This window comes from Vanderwaltozyma polyspora, genomic scaffold, assembly GCF_000150035.1.
Source record: "Vanderwaltozyma polyspora DSM 70294 KpolScaffold1023 genomic scaffold, whole genome shotgun sequence".
Taxonomy (NCBI): domain Eukaryota; kingdom Fungi; phylum Ascomycota; class Saccharomycetes; order Saccharomycetales; family Saccharomycetaceae; genus Vanderwaltozyma; species Vanderwaltozyma polyspora.
Window position 1 is genome coordinate 101,702 of NW_001834688.1, and position 16,766 is coordinate 118,467.

At 33.0% G+C, this 16,766-nt stretch overlaps 7 protein-coding genes across 7 annotated transcripts; 4 read left to right on the forward strand and 3 right to left on the reverse strand.

Moving 5' to 3' along the window:
- Positions 1-526: 526 nt before the first annotated feature.
- Positions 527-907, forward strand: Kpol_1023p46 (uncharacterized protein; the record flags this gene model as incomplete). The annotated part of the gene is made up of 1 exon (XM_001646685.1): positions 527-907. The coding sequence occupies one exon, from the start codon at positions 527-529 to the stop codon at positions 905-907; it is 381 nt and encodes a 126-aa protein (XP_001646735.1).
- Positions 908-1,412: 505 nt separating this feature from the next.
- Positions 1,413-2,384, reverse strand: SUR2 (sphingosine hydroxylase; the record flags this gene model as incomplete). Its single annotated transcript, XM_001646686.1, has 1 exon — positions 1,413-2,384. One exon carries the CDS (start codon positions 2,382-2,384, stop codon positions 1,413-1,415), a length of 972 nt encoding a protein of 323 aa, XP_001646736.1.
- A 2,579-nt stretch (positions 2,385-4,963) lies between these two features.
- Kpol_1023p48 (Brr6/Brl1 family protein) lies at positions 4,964-6,007 on the forward strand (the record flags this gene model as incomplete). Its single annotated transcript, XM_001646687.1, has 1 exon — positions 4,964-6,007. One exon carries the CDS (start codon positions 4,964-4,966, stop codon positions 6,005-6,007), a length of 1,044 nt encoding a protein of 347 aa, XP_001646737.1.
- A 499-nt stretch (positions 6,008-6,506) lies between these two features.
- PUT2 (1-pyrroline-5-carboxylate dehydrogenase) lies at positions 6,507-8,252 on the forward strand (the record flags this gene model as incomplete). Its single annotated transcript, XM_001646688.1, has 1 exon — positions 6,507-8,252. One exon carries the CDS (start codon positions 6,507-6,509, stop codon positions 8,250-8,252), a length of 1,746 nt encoding a protein of 581 aa, XP_001646738.1.
- Positions 8,253-9,386: 1,134 nt separating this feature from the next.
- On the forward strand, positions 9,387-13,148 carry SSD1 (mRNA-binding translational repressor SSD1; the record flags this gene model as incomplete). The annotated part of the gene is made up of 1 exon (XM_001646689.1): positions 9,387-13,148. One exon carries the CDS (start codon positions 9,387-9,389, stop codon positions 13,146-13,148), a length of 3,762 nt encoding a protein of 1,253 aa, XP_001646739.1.
- A 428-nt stretch (positions 13,149-13,576) lies between these two features.
- On the reverse strand, positions 13,577-15,478 carry Kpol_1023p51 (aldehyde dehydrogenase family protein; the record flags this gene model as incomplete). Its single annotated transcript, XM_001646690.1, has 1 exon — positions 13,577-15,478. One exon carries the CDS (start codon positions 15,476-15,478, stop codon positions 13,577-13,579), a length of 1,902 nt encoding a protein of 633 aa, XP_001646740.1.
- A 649-nt stretch (positions 15,479-16,127) lies between these two features.
- On the reverse strand, positions 16,128-16,586 carry VMA10 (H(+)-transporting V1 sector ATPase subunit G; the record flags this gene model as incomplete). The annotated part of the gene is made up of 2 exons (XM_001646691.1): positions 16,128-16,469; positions 16,584-16,586. 2 exons carry the CDS (start codon positions 16,584-16,586, stop codon positions 16,128-16,130), a joined length of 345 nt encoding a protein of 114 aa, XP_001646741.1.
- Between the last annotated feature and the right edge of the window lie 180 nt (positions 16,587-16,766).

Consider the following 16,766-nt stretch of genomic DNA (forward strand, 5'->3'; position numbering starts at 1 on the left):
TTTGGTCGATAGCCACACTATGATGAAGATGAAGAGGGGGTCGGATTTGGAAGAGGCAAGGAAGAGGCAAGTAAGAATACTATATTGGATAAGTATTGATAAAAATTTGTAATACTGCCCAAGTCTAACGGTACTTGTTGTTACTAGCTAGGCTAATTTTCCTTTTCTCTGATTACGTTTTGAACAGAGCGGTGATATATCTTTCGTCTATTCCGAGTGGCTGTTACGATCGTTGTTTAGAGTAACCTATAGAATAGGAAGAATTATGTATAGTTCAATGCCTTTTAACTGTTGGTTACGAATTACGCCTGCCTCCTAGATTAGACAGGAATTTTTCGTACATTTATAAGATCTATTCCATCTCTCTTTTTCATATATAAGTACGGTTAAGGATAGATGGAATGATTTTATTTCTGTTTATCTCTTATCTTAAATATTCTTGATTAATCAAATCATAACTACACACAGTACAATATCTACATTTTAACAAAACTAACAAATACACCTCATACAATACTTACTTACAATGAACACATCTTTTAATATTATATTCCGTCGCGGTATGGCAAGAAGTCTTGGTGCTAGAGGCCTTGTTAAATCTCAACCAAAATTTGGCCTTGATGGTACATACGCCACTGCATTATTTAAAGCTGCCATTAAAACTTCATCTCTAGAAAGTGTCTCACACTCTTTATCAAGATTATCTTCACATGTTTCAAACGATCACCATTACTATACAAATGTCAAGACATTGCCAGAAAGTGACCGTATTGAAATAGCCAAAAAATTAATCAAAACTGATGATTCAATGGAGAGAAGCATCAAAAGTCTAATAAAGGTGCTAGCCACTAACAACAGTTTAGAATTAATTCCAAAGATTTCAACTAGTTACAATACTTTATTATAACTGACGAAACAATTACGCTCTGCATATATTGCATTATTCCCATATTTCATTCTTCCAACATTTCAGCATCTCATTTATAAAATTTATAGCATTTTTTATATGATACTACAATTTGTATCTCCTGCATCTCTAGACTCAATATGTAATTTGAATAAAATACTATTTTGTTTCTACAAAATTATTATTACTTTGATTTGAACCATGTCAATCCTGAATTCCACATGGCAACCGACCTAGGTACCATTTCATTTTTGTCAGTATTTTCAGGTCCACATTATATGTGGAATATTTCTAGGTCATATATTTTCTTTGAAAAAATCGTCATCAAAAGAATGACGTATTGATTTATATATGTATATCATTTGACATTGTGATTTCTTTTAGTTCTATATTTCTATTCCATTCATTACTTTTTTCTTGATAATACGTTACATATATATATATTTAAGTTTATATTTTATTAATGATTTATAAAAATTTTTAGAGACCGACCCAATGCAGTCATCTATTTGGTCTTCTTTCTTTCTTCTTCTCTTGAAGCCAAAAATTCTCTGTATTTATCAATAGTAATCTTCTTTTGTTTCTTCTGGTAATCTTCAATCCCCTTGAAGTTAGTGCTGAACAAAGTGTCCCAGAAGGTGAAAAATGGTTGAGCATAGTTAGTCTTGATACCGAAGTTTTGATGGTGGATATCGTGGTAAACAGAGTTGTTTGGGAAGAACATTTGGAATGGGTCCCATGGCAAAGCGTAACCACAGTGGTCATCAACAGTCTTCAAGGTAGCGAAAGTGTAGAAGAACATTTGTTCTCTGTAAGTCAAACCAGTCAACACCATAGCAATACCAGTACCTAGAGTATCCAACAAGAAACCTTCCAATGGAGCGTTGTATAAAGCACCGTAAGCGTATGGGACATATAGTCTGTGATGTCTAGAGTGGAATTTTCTATACAAAGTCATGTTAGTGTGCATCAATCTGTGCAACCAGTATTGCCATGTATCAACAAATACAAAACCTAAGGAAATCTTAATAATAGAGAAACCATAAGTGTATAAGTAGTAAACAGCAATGTTTGGAACAAAAGATGGAATTGATTGTCTTAATTTCCACATTTCATTCATTTCAAAACCAGTAGTTGGTAAAGGATCAAAGTGAATAAAGGCCAAACCTACAACAGTTTGCATTATATGTTGAAAGATAACTTCAGAAAGAACGTCCATTCTGCTGGCCTTATTTCTTTTGGCTACTTCTTCACTTGGATGGATTCTGTATTGTTCAGCTAGTTGGAAAGTATCAATAATATGGAAGAAAATGGAGAAAGCCCAGTAAGCAACGACTGGAATCACTAGAGCCAACATACCATCAGTCATATTTGATAAAATGCTATTTTTTTCCACAATAACTGGAACAGGGGCTTTTATGGAATCCATAAAAGAAAAACCTGGTTGTATCTCAAGTAATGTAGAATTTGAAGACATTTTGAGAATAGAATAAAACAGGATGACGATATTTATAATATCAAAATCAATTTTAAACTCGATTAAAGAATGAGGGGGAGGGGGGGCAGCGACGAAGTTAGTTAAGAGTGTTAATGACGCTTAGAGTTCAAATAAAATAGTATTTAAAATATAATTATTTTTGACTGGAGTATTAGGGAAACAAGGTAAAAAACAGAATAATTATAAAAGTTAATGAATGAATAAGATACAAACATATATAAATTTAAAAAGATTAATCTCTAAAGTATGAATGGAAAAGTATATGCTCATCTATATATATAAGTTTTTTCTGAAAAGAAATTACTAAAAAATTAATGAAAAGGTAAATATCATAATAATAATAGCTGGGGCCAGACGCGTATTACGAAATTTTCTGAAATTTTTTTAATTTTCAATTTTTCAAATTTCATCACTTTTTCCCTGTCAGTTTTTCTAGTTGGTGTATATTTTATTGCTAAGAACGAATATGGGAAAGAGGTAGTCCAAGTCGTCTATGCTGATTGATTCATTGACTTTGATTTGATTCAAGTGGAACTAGACATATTCCAAGGCTTTGAGCAGTATTTGTTTATGATTTTATCTTTTTTTTCCATTTAAAACAGGAAGTGTGAACTGCAGTAGCAAGAAAAAAAAGAAACAGAGGGAAGTAAGCTCTTGCTAATTCTTTTTGTTCAGATTTATTAGAAATAAGCTTAGTAACGCTATTATTGTAATCGTTGTTGTTGCTGTTGCTGTTGCTGTTGCTGTTGCTGTTTATGAAGACTAATGAAGGAACTCAAGAGAGAAAGGGGGATGGATGTGTTATCTTGTGAACCACGGAAGGATTTCAAGTTTTCTTTTTTTGTTTTGTATGTACATTTGTCTTGCAGAGAGGTTTTATAACGGTTTGTTTTTTTTCCTTTCTTTATTTTAAATTTTTCATTTGATTCAGAAAACCATTAATTAAGCATTCCTTTTTAATGTGGATGGGTTTATGTGGGCGAGTGACACAGCGATAAGTATCTTGGACAGTATTTTCATTAAATTTGTACAGAGCAGAGCAAAGAAGAGGTAGAATATGCATTTTAGGAACCGTTTAAACAGGAAATGAGGTTAGTTATGTTTTTTTTACTGTTATGGAAATGTTGTTTGACGAGACTAGTTTGCTGATGTCTTGTGCTTCAGTTTGGTAACGATTTCCCAATGAAATCATTTTGAGTTTTTAGCTTTTAGGAAAGAGAAGGAAGGGAGGAAACAAAACAAAACAAAAAGAAACAAAAAACTGAAAGCACAGGTATATGCCTATAAAAAGAAACGAAACATTTTTGTTGTTTCTTTTTCTTGGAACTGCAAGCTTGTCCCGGGCAGTTCGGGATAAACGAGGATCCGGTCCGTTCGTTTTTTCTTTTTGTGCTACAACTTAACATGCAAAAAGAAAAAACTTATTAAACGACAAAAATAAAATATAATTTGTTTATTGCTGCATCCACAAAAGTACAAATGAAGTACAAAAACATCGTGAGGAAAAGCACGAAAGTAAAAGAAACACAAAAGAAACGAAGATATTATATCCGGGTAAACTAGCTCACGTGTAATTTTTAGTCTAGATTCAGATACAGGCTGAACAAGAACAAGAGCAAGAGCAAGAGCAAGAGCAAGAGCAAGAGAACAAGCAACTGCATTACCAGTGCCTTATGCGTATGCAGTGATTACATTTTCTCTGACATACGCCCCTCGTTTCCCACCAATACCGCAAGGACCAAGATTCAGATCCAGTTGAGCTTGCATCTGAATCTCAATAGAGGCAAGGATATATAGCAATAGGGTCTTGGTATCAATATGATTAAAAAAAGCTGTCGTATCTTTTCGAGCGCTTATGTCTACTTCTTTGGTACTCATGTATTTTATTTTTCTTTCTTTTTGGTTTCCTAAATGCGGTACTGCTCATATTTGTTGATACATTTACTTAAACAGCAGCCTATTTACTACAAGACCAGACATAACAACAACAACAACAACAGCAACAATGTGTTATACCGATGGATGAGTTGGTCGTAAACTTTAATTTTTTGTTTCGCATCTGTCGTATTTGATTTTCATTCTTACTCTCTTACAGTAGCTTAACCAACGCCTATTGACGTTATTCAATTCTTGGCCTTAAAACAATTCACCATCTTTTTAAACAACACAATTCAATCCCACTGTGTCGCATATCTTGAAACAATAATACCAATCCATCGAATCGATGATTGAGTGAATATTTTGGGCCCTCATTTACTAAAAGCTATCGACTAATATATAGTCACGTGTTCTTGGCCGGCTGTTAGAAAATCTTTACAAACACGTGACTACATTATTTATTTTTTATCTTTTATTCTTAAATAAAATCATGTACGTTATTTGTTTCTGACAATCAGAGCTTAATATCTATCTCATCGCAAGTAACGTTTTATATAGATCAAAAATTTTGATAGATAAAATATGAAGAATTAGTAGTTTACAAAGTTTCAATATCCATTTTGTATATATATACATATATATATATATATATATGAACCAGCCATCTAAGTTATGAAGCAATGGAACTGTTCGGTAACCTATCGATCGCAGATTCTGATCCTATAGATGAAGATGTTTTGCGTATTTCAAAATTATCTTTAAATGAACCTGTTCCAAATGATCTTGTAGATGATGAAATCCTTAGCGATTCAATGGATGTAGACCAATTATCATTACAACAGAATAATATCGAACAATTAGGTAACGACGTAGAGTCGATACAAGAGCCTGATGAAGAAATTGAAGAAACTGATGAGAAAGAGAATCAGATAATTTTGAAAAACTTACTTTCTCCTACAAGTTTGGGTGTATCGATAGCACAAAATGATTTGAAATCACAACTGAATTCACACGCTGGGAAACTACCCATAAATATATTGATAAACAATAATCATCATCATCATTACCATAATAATAACAGTAATGATAATTTACTTGATTTTAATGATCAGGTTTTGTCAATTCACGATCAACATATTGCCAATACTCAGCCAAATGAAGTACAAGAATTACCATTTCCATGGTCTTCGTATTCAAAACCTGCATCAAGAACTGCCTACGCATTAACGTCATATCTACAACTGTTTCTAAATTTACTAACAGTAACCGTCATTTTTTCAATTACTACTGCATTCATGAAAACTTTAAAAAAAGATATAACGTCAATCTGGAATCATACAAAGGAAGAATTGAATTACGAATCATTAAATTGTCAATTGAATTATTATACAAATAAATGTGATAACGAAAAAAAACTTCCTGCATTAATAGTAAAGTGTCAAAATTGGGAAAAATGCATGAACAGAAATAATGATCTTTTCTTCACAGCAAGATCAACTTTAAGTGCAAAACTGTTAGGAGACATCATCAATTCATTTATTGAACCAATTGGCTGGAAATCATTATGCTTTATATTAACTGGAATGGCTATTTGGTGCTTCAGTTCAAATTTTTTACTAGGTTTCGCAAGAGCAAAATCTTATTATGGTGGAAATAGCAATAATGACGATAATAAAAAATTGAAAAATTCAACTGATCACAACAAATTGATAAAAGAATCATAATTTAAAAACAATGTTTATGCGCTAGTTTCGTCAAACCACCAACATATTAAAACTATATTATATTCATACTTCACCTCAAATTAACCTTTGTCTTTGGCATTATTCGTCAGTTTTTCGGGCTAATTTCCCCCCGCGTACTAACTTTTCATTGCATTAATAGCACTAAAGATAAAAAATTGTTGCAGCAATGTATTGATATAAAAATGTCATTATCGTTAGTTTATGCCATTAGGGGTATTGCTGATGGACAATACCATTGAAAATATAATTAAAGGTTATTTCAATTGAAATTTTATTGATTAAAAGGAAAATTGTAACGAAGCCTGCAAAAACAGTAAGCGAAAAATACAAATTCTCTAATATATTTAAGTAACTGCATAATAGTGAAGAGAAAATATTATCTATTTGGCTTTCCCATATTTAACTGATAGTGGTTGTTATTGAGTAATAGACAAGTGAATTGGAGCTAATTTTTAATTTTAAGGTCTTATATATTGAAATGTTGAGAGTTGGTAGAAATTTGCCTAATTTAATGAGAAGGTTTGGTACTTTCAAAGTACCTTCCAATATCAATAACGAAGCTGTGAAGGCTTTCGGGGTTACTGATACTAAGGATTGGGATTTATTACGTGCTTCTTTGTTCAAGTGTAATGAAGGTACTTTGGATATTCCATTGATTATTAATGGTGAACGATTCTATTATAATGATACTACTTCTGATAAGGGGGGGTTAGGAAGGTCTTTCTTCAAACAGCAGAACCCAGCCAACCACGAACAAGTTTTAGCAAATGTCACTCAAGCCAATGATAACGATATTTCATATGCTATAGAATCTGCTAAGAAGGCAAAGAAACAATGGTCAGAAACACCTTTCTATGACAGAGCTGCCGTTTTTTTGAAAGCTGCAGATTTGATATCAACAAAATACCGTTATGATATGCTTGCTGCTACCATGCTAGGACAGGGTAAAAATGTATACCAAGCTGAAATTGACTGTATTACTGAGTTATGTGATTTCTTCAGATTCAATGTTAGGTACGCATCCGAATTGTATGCAAGCCAACCTGTCAAATCTACTGCTGGTGTCTGGAACACCTCTGAATACAGACCTTTGGAAGGCTTTGTGTATGCAGTTACTCCGTTCAATTTCACTGCAATTGCTGGTAATTTAGTAGGTGCTCCAATGTTGATGGGTAATACTGTTATTTGGAAGCCTTCTCAAAGTGCTACCTTGTCAAATTACTTACTATTGACAGTATTAGAAGAGGCTGGCTTACCAGATGGTGTTTTGAATTTCATTCCTGGTGATCCAATAAAGGTTACAGACACATTACTTGCTGATAGAGAATTTGCTGCTCTTCACTTTACTGGTTCAACTGCAGTTTTTAAAAACTTGTATGGTAAAATCCAAACAGGTGTGGTGAATGGGAAATTCAGAGATTATCCACGTATTGTAGGGGAAACAGGTGGTAAAAATTTCCATTTGATTCATAATAGTGCTAATATCCCACATGCAGTTTTATCAACAATTAGAGGTGCATATGAATATCAGGGTCAGAAATGTTCAGCCACATCTAGACTATATTTACCTGAATCTAAGAGCAAGGAATTTGTATCTGATTTCATAGGAACGTTGGAACAGGATAACAGCAAAATGTCTCCAGTCAATACCGCTGCTAGTAACATTAGGGGAGGTGATTTACACGGGTTTATTGGTCCTGTTATCCACGAACAAAGTTACGATAAATTAGCTAAGGTCATAGAAAAGGCAAAGAATGACCCAGAATTAGAAATTGTATATGGAGGTCAATGCGATAAAAGCACTGGATGGTTTGTCGGACCTACACTAATCAAGACTACTAATCCGAAACATGAATTCATGACTCAAGAATTTTTTGGACCTTTATTGACATATTATGAATATCCAGATGAAGATTTTAGTAAAATCTGCGAAATCATCGATACCACATCCGAATACGGACTAACTGGTTCAGTATTCGCTCGTAACCGTAGTGCGATCGAAGTGGCTAATTCCAAATTGAGATACAGTGCTGGTAATTTCTACATCAATGACAAATCTACCGGTGCTGTTGTTGCTCAACAATGGTTTGGAGGTGCAAGAATGAGTGGTACAAACGATAAATCTGGGAGTGGGAATATCTTAAACAGATTCGTCAGTATCCGCAACATCAAGGAAAATTTCTATGAATTAACAGATCATAAGTATCCTTCAAATTATGAATAAGAGAATATCAAACGCAAATATTCAAAATATTTACAGGGTTAATTTATATCTGAGGTTTTTCTCATTGTTTTTTTCCATTACTATCTACTGATCTATATATATACGTAATGCAATAGTACATCATATTGTAGATTCCTCTAAGACGATGTCGTCATCTACTTTCTCCTAACAATCCAAATTCCAGTTCAAGTAAATATTTCTATTCTTGTCATTAAGAATTACCTTGCATAAATTGAAATTGTATGCCAAATATAGAAGTTAATTCCATAAAGAAAAATCACGACTATTCCATTACGGTATCATTCTATTCCCCACTAAAACTACCTTAAACAAATAAACAAGCAAATAATCATAGAAATACCTTCACAAGATACACAAATATACACCAAGATACCGTTCTTCGATGAACCAAATTAATACTAACTATACTGTGTACCTTTTACCATTCTATTGAAGTTGATGTACTTTTTAACATGATGATAATTGATACGCTGAGAAAGTTTCGTATTCCGAAATTTTGCATCCCTTTCGAACAAAGATTTTGAAATAATGGAAAAGTTTTATAATTCAAGAGTTTTAACGTTAAAGTTATAAGTTAAGTTAGATTTATTATTGTTGATATAAGATGCTTTATAATTTCTTGTTGTAGCTTGAAGGAACCAAGATTGTGTTCGAGTGTATTGATTTACTATTAGCTTTTGTATTTTACTGCAACTGCTACCGTTCTTTTTTTTTTTTTGTTTTATTTCCCTACCCTTTCTATAATATTATTTTATTTATTAAGAAACTTAATAATATTAGTAATAATAATATAATAATAAACTATTGGGTGGATTTAATTATCCTTTTCTTTCATTTTAAATTGTACCTTTATTTTATATATATTTTTTATTTTGAGTAGGTTATTGAGTTCCTACTTTACTGGTCGTTCTTTTATCTAAAAGAGTCTTTTCAAAACTCATTAGAGAATATACGTTTTGAAGAAACAGCAAAACATTTACACACCATCATTTCTATTCCTTTCCTTTTGATATTTGTCTGAATCGTTATATTTCTATTGTTGCATTCGAGACTCATTAATATTCGAGAAAACGTCACGCTCTTTTCTTGATATTGGAAATATAATTGAATATAATGACCCCAAATAATAACTACAATAAAAGGTCTGGTGGATTATTTGTTCCTACCAATGGTGGGAAGAATGCCCCAAAACAGATCCATGTGGCTCACAGAAGGTCTCAAAGTGAATTGACGAATTTAATGATCGAACAATTCACTTTACAAAGACAATTAGAAATAGTCCAAGCTCAGCAACAACATATTATGGCTCAACAACAACAATTGGCTCAACAAGCATCTCAATATTTAAACACAAATAATTCAAATAACAATACGTTCATTCCTCAAATTCCTAATCCTTATTTTTCATCAAATAACTATATGGGTTCTCCTAAGCATAATAATAATGGATCTAACAGAAATGGTGGACATTCAAGAAATAATTCAGGTTATCATAACAATGGTAACAACTATAACCAACCTCCTGTTATTAATGTCCAAGATTCTGATGGAAATAAACAGTATGCTTATGGTCATTCCAAAAATGCTTCTCAATCAAGCATATATGGACATTCACGTAGACATTCTTTAGGCTTGAATGAAGCTAAAAAGGCAGCTGCAGAGGAACAAGCAAAAAGATCTGCTCCTGAACAAGATGAGAAAACCTCTGCAAGAAAACAAGATGGCAGTTCGAATAACAACAAGATGGATCCGCCACCAGGGTTTAAGTTTCCTGCCTCAACTGATAGCACTTCTCAGGTATTGTCTCCTCAAAAACGTTCTACAAGCCAAGGATCGGATGCCGGTCAGTTCAAATTCCCACCATCATCTGGAAAATCGGATTCAAATGATTCCGATGATAATTTTACAAGAGTTTCACACCACCAAACCTCGAAATCTAAAGGTAACGATCAAAATAGAAGAAACAACAGTCAATCGTCATACCAGTTATCACCTTTCCGTCACAGACAAACCAATTCAAAGGACTACAATTCATTTTCGGCTTTAGAACCTCCAGCTGTATTCCAACCAGGTCATAAAAACCGCCCTTCAAACAGTTCAATCCAAAGCTTTGGCTCTCATGCTACAAATAATGGTTCAGGGCAGCGTAAACCACTTTTTGCACCATATTTACCTCAAGCAAATATTCCTGAATTAATTCAAGAAGGTAGATTGGTAGCTGGTGTTCTTCGTGTGAACAAGAAGAACAGATCTGACGCTTGGGTATCTACAGATGGTATATTGGATTCTGATATTTATATCTGTGGTTCAAAAGATCGTAATAGGGCTTTAGAAGGTGATCTTGTTGCTGTGGAATTATTGGTAGTCGATGATGTATGGGAATCGAAAAAGGAGAAAGAAGAGAAAAAGAGAAGAAAAGATGCAGCTATCCAGCAAGATATAATCCCACTGGATGGAAGTGATGACTACCATAACGATGCATCAACTACCTCAACAAACAATGTTGCCGATGACTCTGCAACATCTTCTCCAACCACTCCACAAGTTTATTCAAATAACCAAAATTCCTCTTCAGCTCTATCAGACTCTGACTCCCAATCTCCAACAAAGTCTTCAATCAAGAGAAGAGGTTCATTAAAACAACGTCCAACTCAAAAGAAGAACGATGATGTTGAAGTTGAAGGTCAATCTCTACTATTGGTAGAGGAAGAAGAAATCAATGATGATTTTAAACCCTTATACGCTGGTCATATCGTCGCTGTTTTGGATCGTATTCCAGGTCAATTATTCAGTGGTACATTGGGGCTATTGAGACCTTCTCAACAAGCACAATCTGAGAATACAAAGTTATCACATGCACCAAAAATTGTTTGGTTTAAACCTACTGATAAGAAGGTTCCTCTTATTGCAATTCCAACTGAATTAGCTCCAAAGGATTTTGTTGAAAATGCAGACAAATATACAGATAAATTATTTGTAGCAGCACTAAAGCGTTGGCCAATTACCTCTTTGCACCCATTTGGTATTATTGTATCAGAATTAGGTAATATTAATGATCCTGAGACTCAAATGTTATCAATATTAAGGGATAAGAATTTTTTATCTAATGAATATATTGATCCTAAAAACCCAAGCCAAGAAAGATCAACCTTCCAAGCTAACAAAATCCAACCTGATGCTATGAAGAAGAGAAGAAAATTTACATCTGAGGAGGATTACGATGTAGTTGCGATTACTCCTGACAATAACTTATCAGAATTAGCTTTTCATTTAAGAACAGTCGACGATTCTACTATAGAATTTGGGTGTCACGTGGTTGACGTAACTGCCCATATAGAGGAGGGTTTATCTCTAGATAGAAGAGCCAGAAAGAGATCTTCTGCTGTATTTATGCCTCAAACTACTGTGAACCTATTGCCAAAAACACTAAATGAATCATTGAAATTAGATCAAAACAAAACTTCCGCAACTCTTTCCGTTGTTTATAGCTTGGATGTTAAATCATTAGAGGTTAAATCCTGTTGGATAGGTGAAACCGTAATTTCCCCATCTTCTGTTATTTCTATTGACGATATTACTGATGATAAATCTCCAAACCATTCTGGATCACTATCAACAATGAAGAAGATTGCAAGATCATTTTATCAAAATAGAATACAAAATGATAAAGCCGAGTTAATACCAGAATTACCACTTTTTGATAGTCTAGATGATGAGAGGGTCAAAGTAGAATTGAATATCCTGGACAAGAAATTAGGTTATGTCGTGGTTGAGGAAATAGAAAGATTTGTCAACAACACCATTGCTAAAGAATTGTACAACAATTTAGGGGAAAGAGCCTTTTTAAGAAGACAAGCGTCCCCTACCTTAAACAAAATGGAAAATTTCAAAAGAAAGGTACAAAAATTAGGTTACGAAGTTAATATTTCTTCACCATCCTCTCTAATCAATTCTATTTTGAAAATCGATAACGATGACATTAGAATTGGAGTTGAAATTCTGTTATTTAAATCTATGCCAAGAGCAAAATATTTTGTAGCTGGTAAGGTTGATGTTGAACAATATGATCATTTTGCCTTCAACTTCCCTCTATACACCCATTTTACTGCTCCTTTGAGACGATATGCTGATCATGTAGTCCATAGACAATTGAAGTCAATCTTATCTGGGAAATCATATGAGGAAGATGTGGATACTTTAAAAATTACTTCCGAATATTGTAATTTCAAGAAAGATTGTGCATATGAGGCTCAGCAACAAGCTTTGCACTTATTGCTATCAAATACTATAAACGATATGGGTAATGCTACTGGTCAGTTGTTAACAATGGCGACAGTTCTGCAAGTTTATGAATCATCATTTGATATTTTTATTCCTGAGTTTGGTATTGAAAAGAGAGTTCATGGTGATCAATTACCATTGATCAAAGCCGAGTTTGATCCTGTAAATAGGGTATTAGAACTTTACTGGCAATCCGGTGTTGACAGTGCAACTTTTATACCAAATGATGAGAAGAATCCTAAGTCATATAGAAACTCAATTAAAAATAAATTTAGATCAAGTACAGAAGAAATTGCCAATATGGTAATCACAAATAAAGAATCTAATACATCTTTGTTGAGCGAAAAAATGACGAAAGATCTTGTCAAGATGGACCTATCAATTCCTCATTTGAGATTTCCTGATTATGATCCAAAGGCTGGTGCATTATCTAGTTTTATCAACACTGCAGTTACTAGAAAAGATAATGATAATTGCATTCAAGAAATCCATGAATTACAACAAATTCCAGTTCTTTTGAGAGCTGAAATTGGTATGGCCTTGCCTTGTCTAACAGTGTGTGCTCTAAATCCATTTTTGAAAAATACACATTAAACATTTTTTTATTCTATTCTATTATCAGAAATTAATTTATTACAATATTTCAAAACCCATAAACTAATTTATCAACACCAACTGCATTATTATTATTTTATAATAAATAAATTCATTCCTTTACATAACTTTTTATAAGCAATCGATTATTATTAAACTAATTAACCATCATCTTTTTAATTAGGAGACTCGATCAAGAGGTAAGAAGATATTAAGATGTGTTTTGTGCGATTACAAACAGTCCAAATAATTGCCCTATTGTTCCTGGAATACCTAAGAGATTTTTATATCTAGAAGAATTTTACTTTCTAGTGCTAGAGATTCATTTTAAACTAGATTTAAAATGCAACATCGTTAAAGAAGAAGAGTTGATTACAATTAGAGGATATGCATTAAAGTTTTTAATATTAACAGATTAAGAATATAAATTATTTTGAATTTTTGGCCATTGAAAATACACTCTTTACTCTTTTCCATGAGGAAAAGGTGTATGCGCCTGTAATAAAGCTGTCGATGAATGCCCATGCTTTATTATTATTTTTTATTGGATAATCAAGTAAACTAGGGATTGGAGTTGGGATATGGGGAATAATATTAAAACTAATACTCTTAGTGTAACATAAACTTAATAAACCTTCTTTTGAGCCAAATTTTCCGGACCCCGATCCACTGATTCCACCAAAAGGAGTTTGCCTTACATAAAATGTAGTAAAATCATTAATTGTAACGTCGGTTGTTTTCAATTTCTTTGCAACATATCTACATTGTTTTACATTTTTACCAAATACACATGTACCCACTGCATATGGTGCTGCGTTTGCAATAGTAATACAATCTTCATCACTATTAGCTTTCATAACCAAAAGGATAGGCCCAAATAAATCTGAATTAGCAATCTTCATATCAGATGTCACATCTACCAGTAATGTTGGTTGAAAATAATGACCTTGTGGGTAATTTGGATGATTGTATCTGCTTCCTCCACAGATCAAAGTGGCACCACTTTCAACTGCATCTTTTATCAATTCTTCTAGGCTATCAAAAGTTTTAGGAGATATCATTGCACCTACGTCAATATTTTCTAAATGATCCATATCCGACCCCAGTCTTAGGGGCTGTGTTGTTAAACGATCTTTTAATAACTGTACCGTTTGCTTATATCTTTTTGAGCTTACAATAATTCTTTCAATACCTATACAACTTTGGCCTGATGATTGAAATGTAGTACGTAAAATCAATGAAGAAACTGAACTGACGTCTTTCTGTGACTCTAATACAATGTAGCTATCTTTCCCACATAGTTCGACAACGACAGGTGTTAGAGATTCAGCGGCACAATTTAATATTTTATTAGCGACTGTTTTCCTGCCTATGAAGGTGATATGCTTAAATCCAGGATGAGATATGAAATAATTTGTTGCATTATATTTATCGCTTTTTGGTAGACAGTAGCATAATTGAACTAGATCAGGATCTTCGTTACAGACCTCCAAACATTTACGAACAATTGAAATAAAAAATTCAGAAGACCAGATCACTTGTTCTGAACATTTAACAATAATTGCATTACCAGTGAAGATTGCAGATATTATAGGACTAATCACATTATAAAAGGGATAATTCCAAGAAATAATGGAACTAACTACACCCAATGGCTCATAATGAACTTCTGTTCCTCTATACCATTCCATGAAGTAATTAGTGGTCCCAGAGCGAGCAGAAGGTTGTAGATGTTTTGGACCATATCTAATAATCCAATTTAGCTTATCAATAGTAGCCATTATTTCACCCAATGAAGCATCAAGCATTGTTTTACCGGTATCCCTACACGTTACTCTTGCAATTATCTCTTGATTATTAATAATGTATTCATGCAAAGTATGCAATACTTTTAATCTTCTATCAAGATCAGCTTTTGCCCATTCTTCTTGTGCATTTTGTGCAATAGTAACCATCTCATCTATGTCTTCGTTATATTTTGGTAAGTAAGATGATAGGTGCTGGCCAGTTGCTGGACAATGACTTTGAATGATATTTGGCTGAGAGGGATCAATAATCTCAGTATTAACCAACCTTTTTGACTTCCAATTATTCTTAGCAGCATCAGGAATCTCTAAAGTAAAATTTATTGGTTTCACCTTCAAGGATGAAGTAAACAGTAATTTATAAGAGACATAGAATAAGAATAATGTAGCAAATAAAGTAGTAGTTGCAATTAACCTTTGATTCTGCTGTGATTCGGCCCTTGACAACAACGTTTTAGTAACATAATCTTGAACAAACAAGTTCAATTCCTGCAACATTGAGGAATTCAAATAAATCTCAGACATCTTATAGCACCCAATTTATCTTTATCCTTATTATCCTTTAAAACATCTAAAACAAAACCCAAAAATCACCACAATATCTATTAAACAGATGAATAGCACTTCAACAAAGCCTTTAATATGATACAATAGAGGATACTTGAGACTGCTATTCTGTGGAATACTATAGTTTAAATGTATCAAACTTCTCTTTTTATTTAAATCCTCCCTTTATGTAATTACCCTTTAATAGCGAAACTTCTAGTCAATTCTAAATTAAGCAAATATCAATTTGAGTTTAAAAGGCTTAAGTTTCATTTAAACTTGAGATCATATTAGCCCTACAATTAAGATATAGTATGCACTTCTTTAAAATAGTTGTTAAATTGTATATAAATATGTACACATATATTGTATTTGGACAAAAAACATTAATCGATTATAGCATATATATGTATATATGTATATATATATCTCGGGATGATGATAGTTTAGATAACGAAGGTCTATGCTTCAAGCATTTATGTCGAACTTAGTTTGAGATACAAGGAACACGTATTCTCTACATCTATAATTTGTTCTTTGTCTTTTATTCTTAAAAAATATCTTTCCAACTTGCAGTTTTCATTATTATAATATCCAAATTTTTTTTTTCTTGGTTGCATATTCAGAATTAAGCAGCATTGACATGAATTTCAGGAACTGGATTAGTAACTGAGTCAATCAACAGCTTGACCACATCGCCAGTCTTCCCTTGAGCGACCTTCTTGATATCATCTAATTCACCTTGGATTTGAGATTCAGCTTCCTTCTCCAAATCGCCAACACCACCTTCATTCTTGGCTTCAATTTGTTTCAACTCTTCATCTTTCTTCAACTTGTAAGCTGTGATCTCAGAAGCAGCATCAACCTTAGCTTGCTTCAGCTTATCCTGTCTATATTTTCTAGCTTGAGAAACAATCTCATGTGCCTCCTTCTCAGCTTTTAACAAAGTAGCAATACCGTTTTGTTGTGACTAAAACAAAAATTTTGATTATTGGTTTTTTTTTTCAATTCCCAATAAAAACCTTACAGTTAGTAAAAAAAATCCTTAATAAACCGAATTTTAAACGTAATCATAACAACATACCATTCTCAATTACAATTTCCTCACTGGATAGACTTCCTGGACAACTCCTTGACCATTATTTAAAACAAATTATAATCCTTTTGGTTGCAATCCCCCTTTAAAGTTCCTACATTTTTAAATTTTTCACCTTTAATCTTTATTGCTGAAAAATTATCAACAAACATCTCATCGCTGAAATTTTGC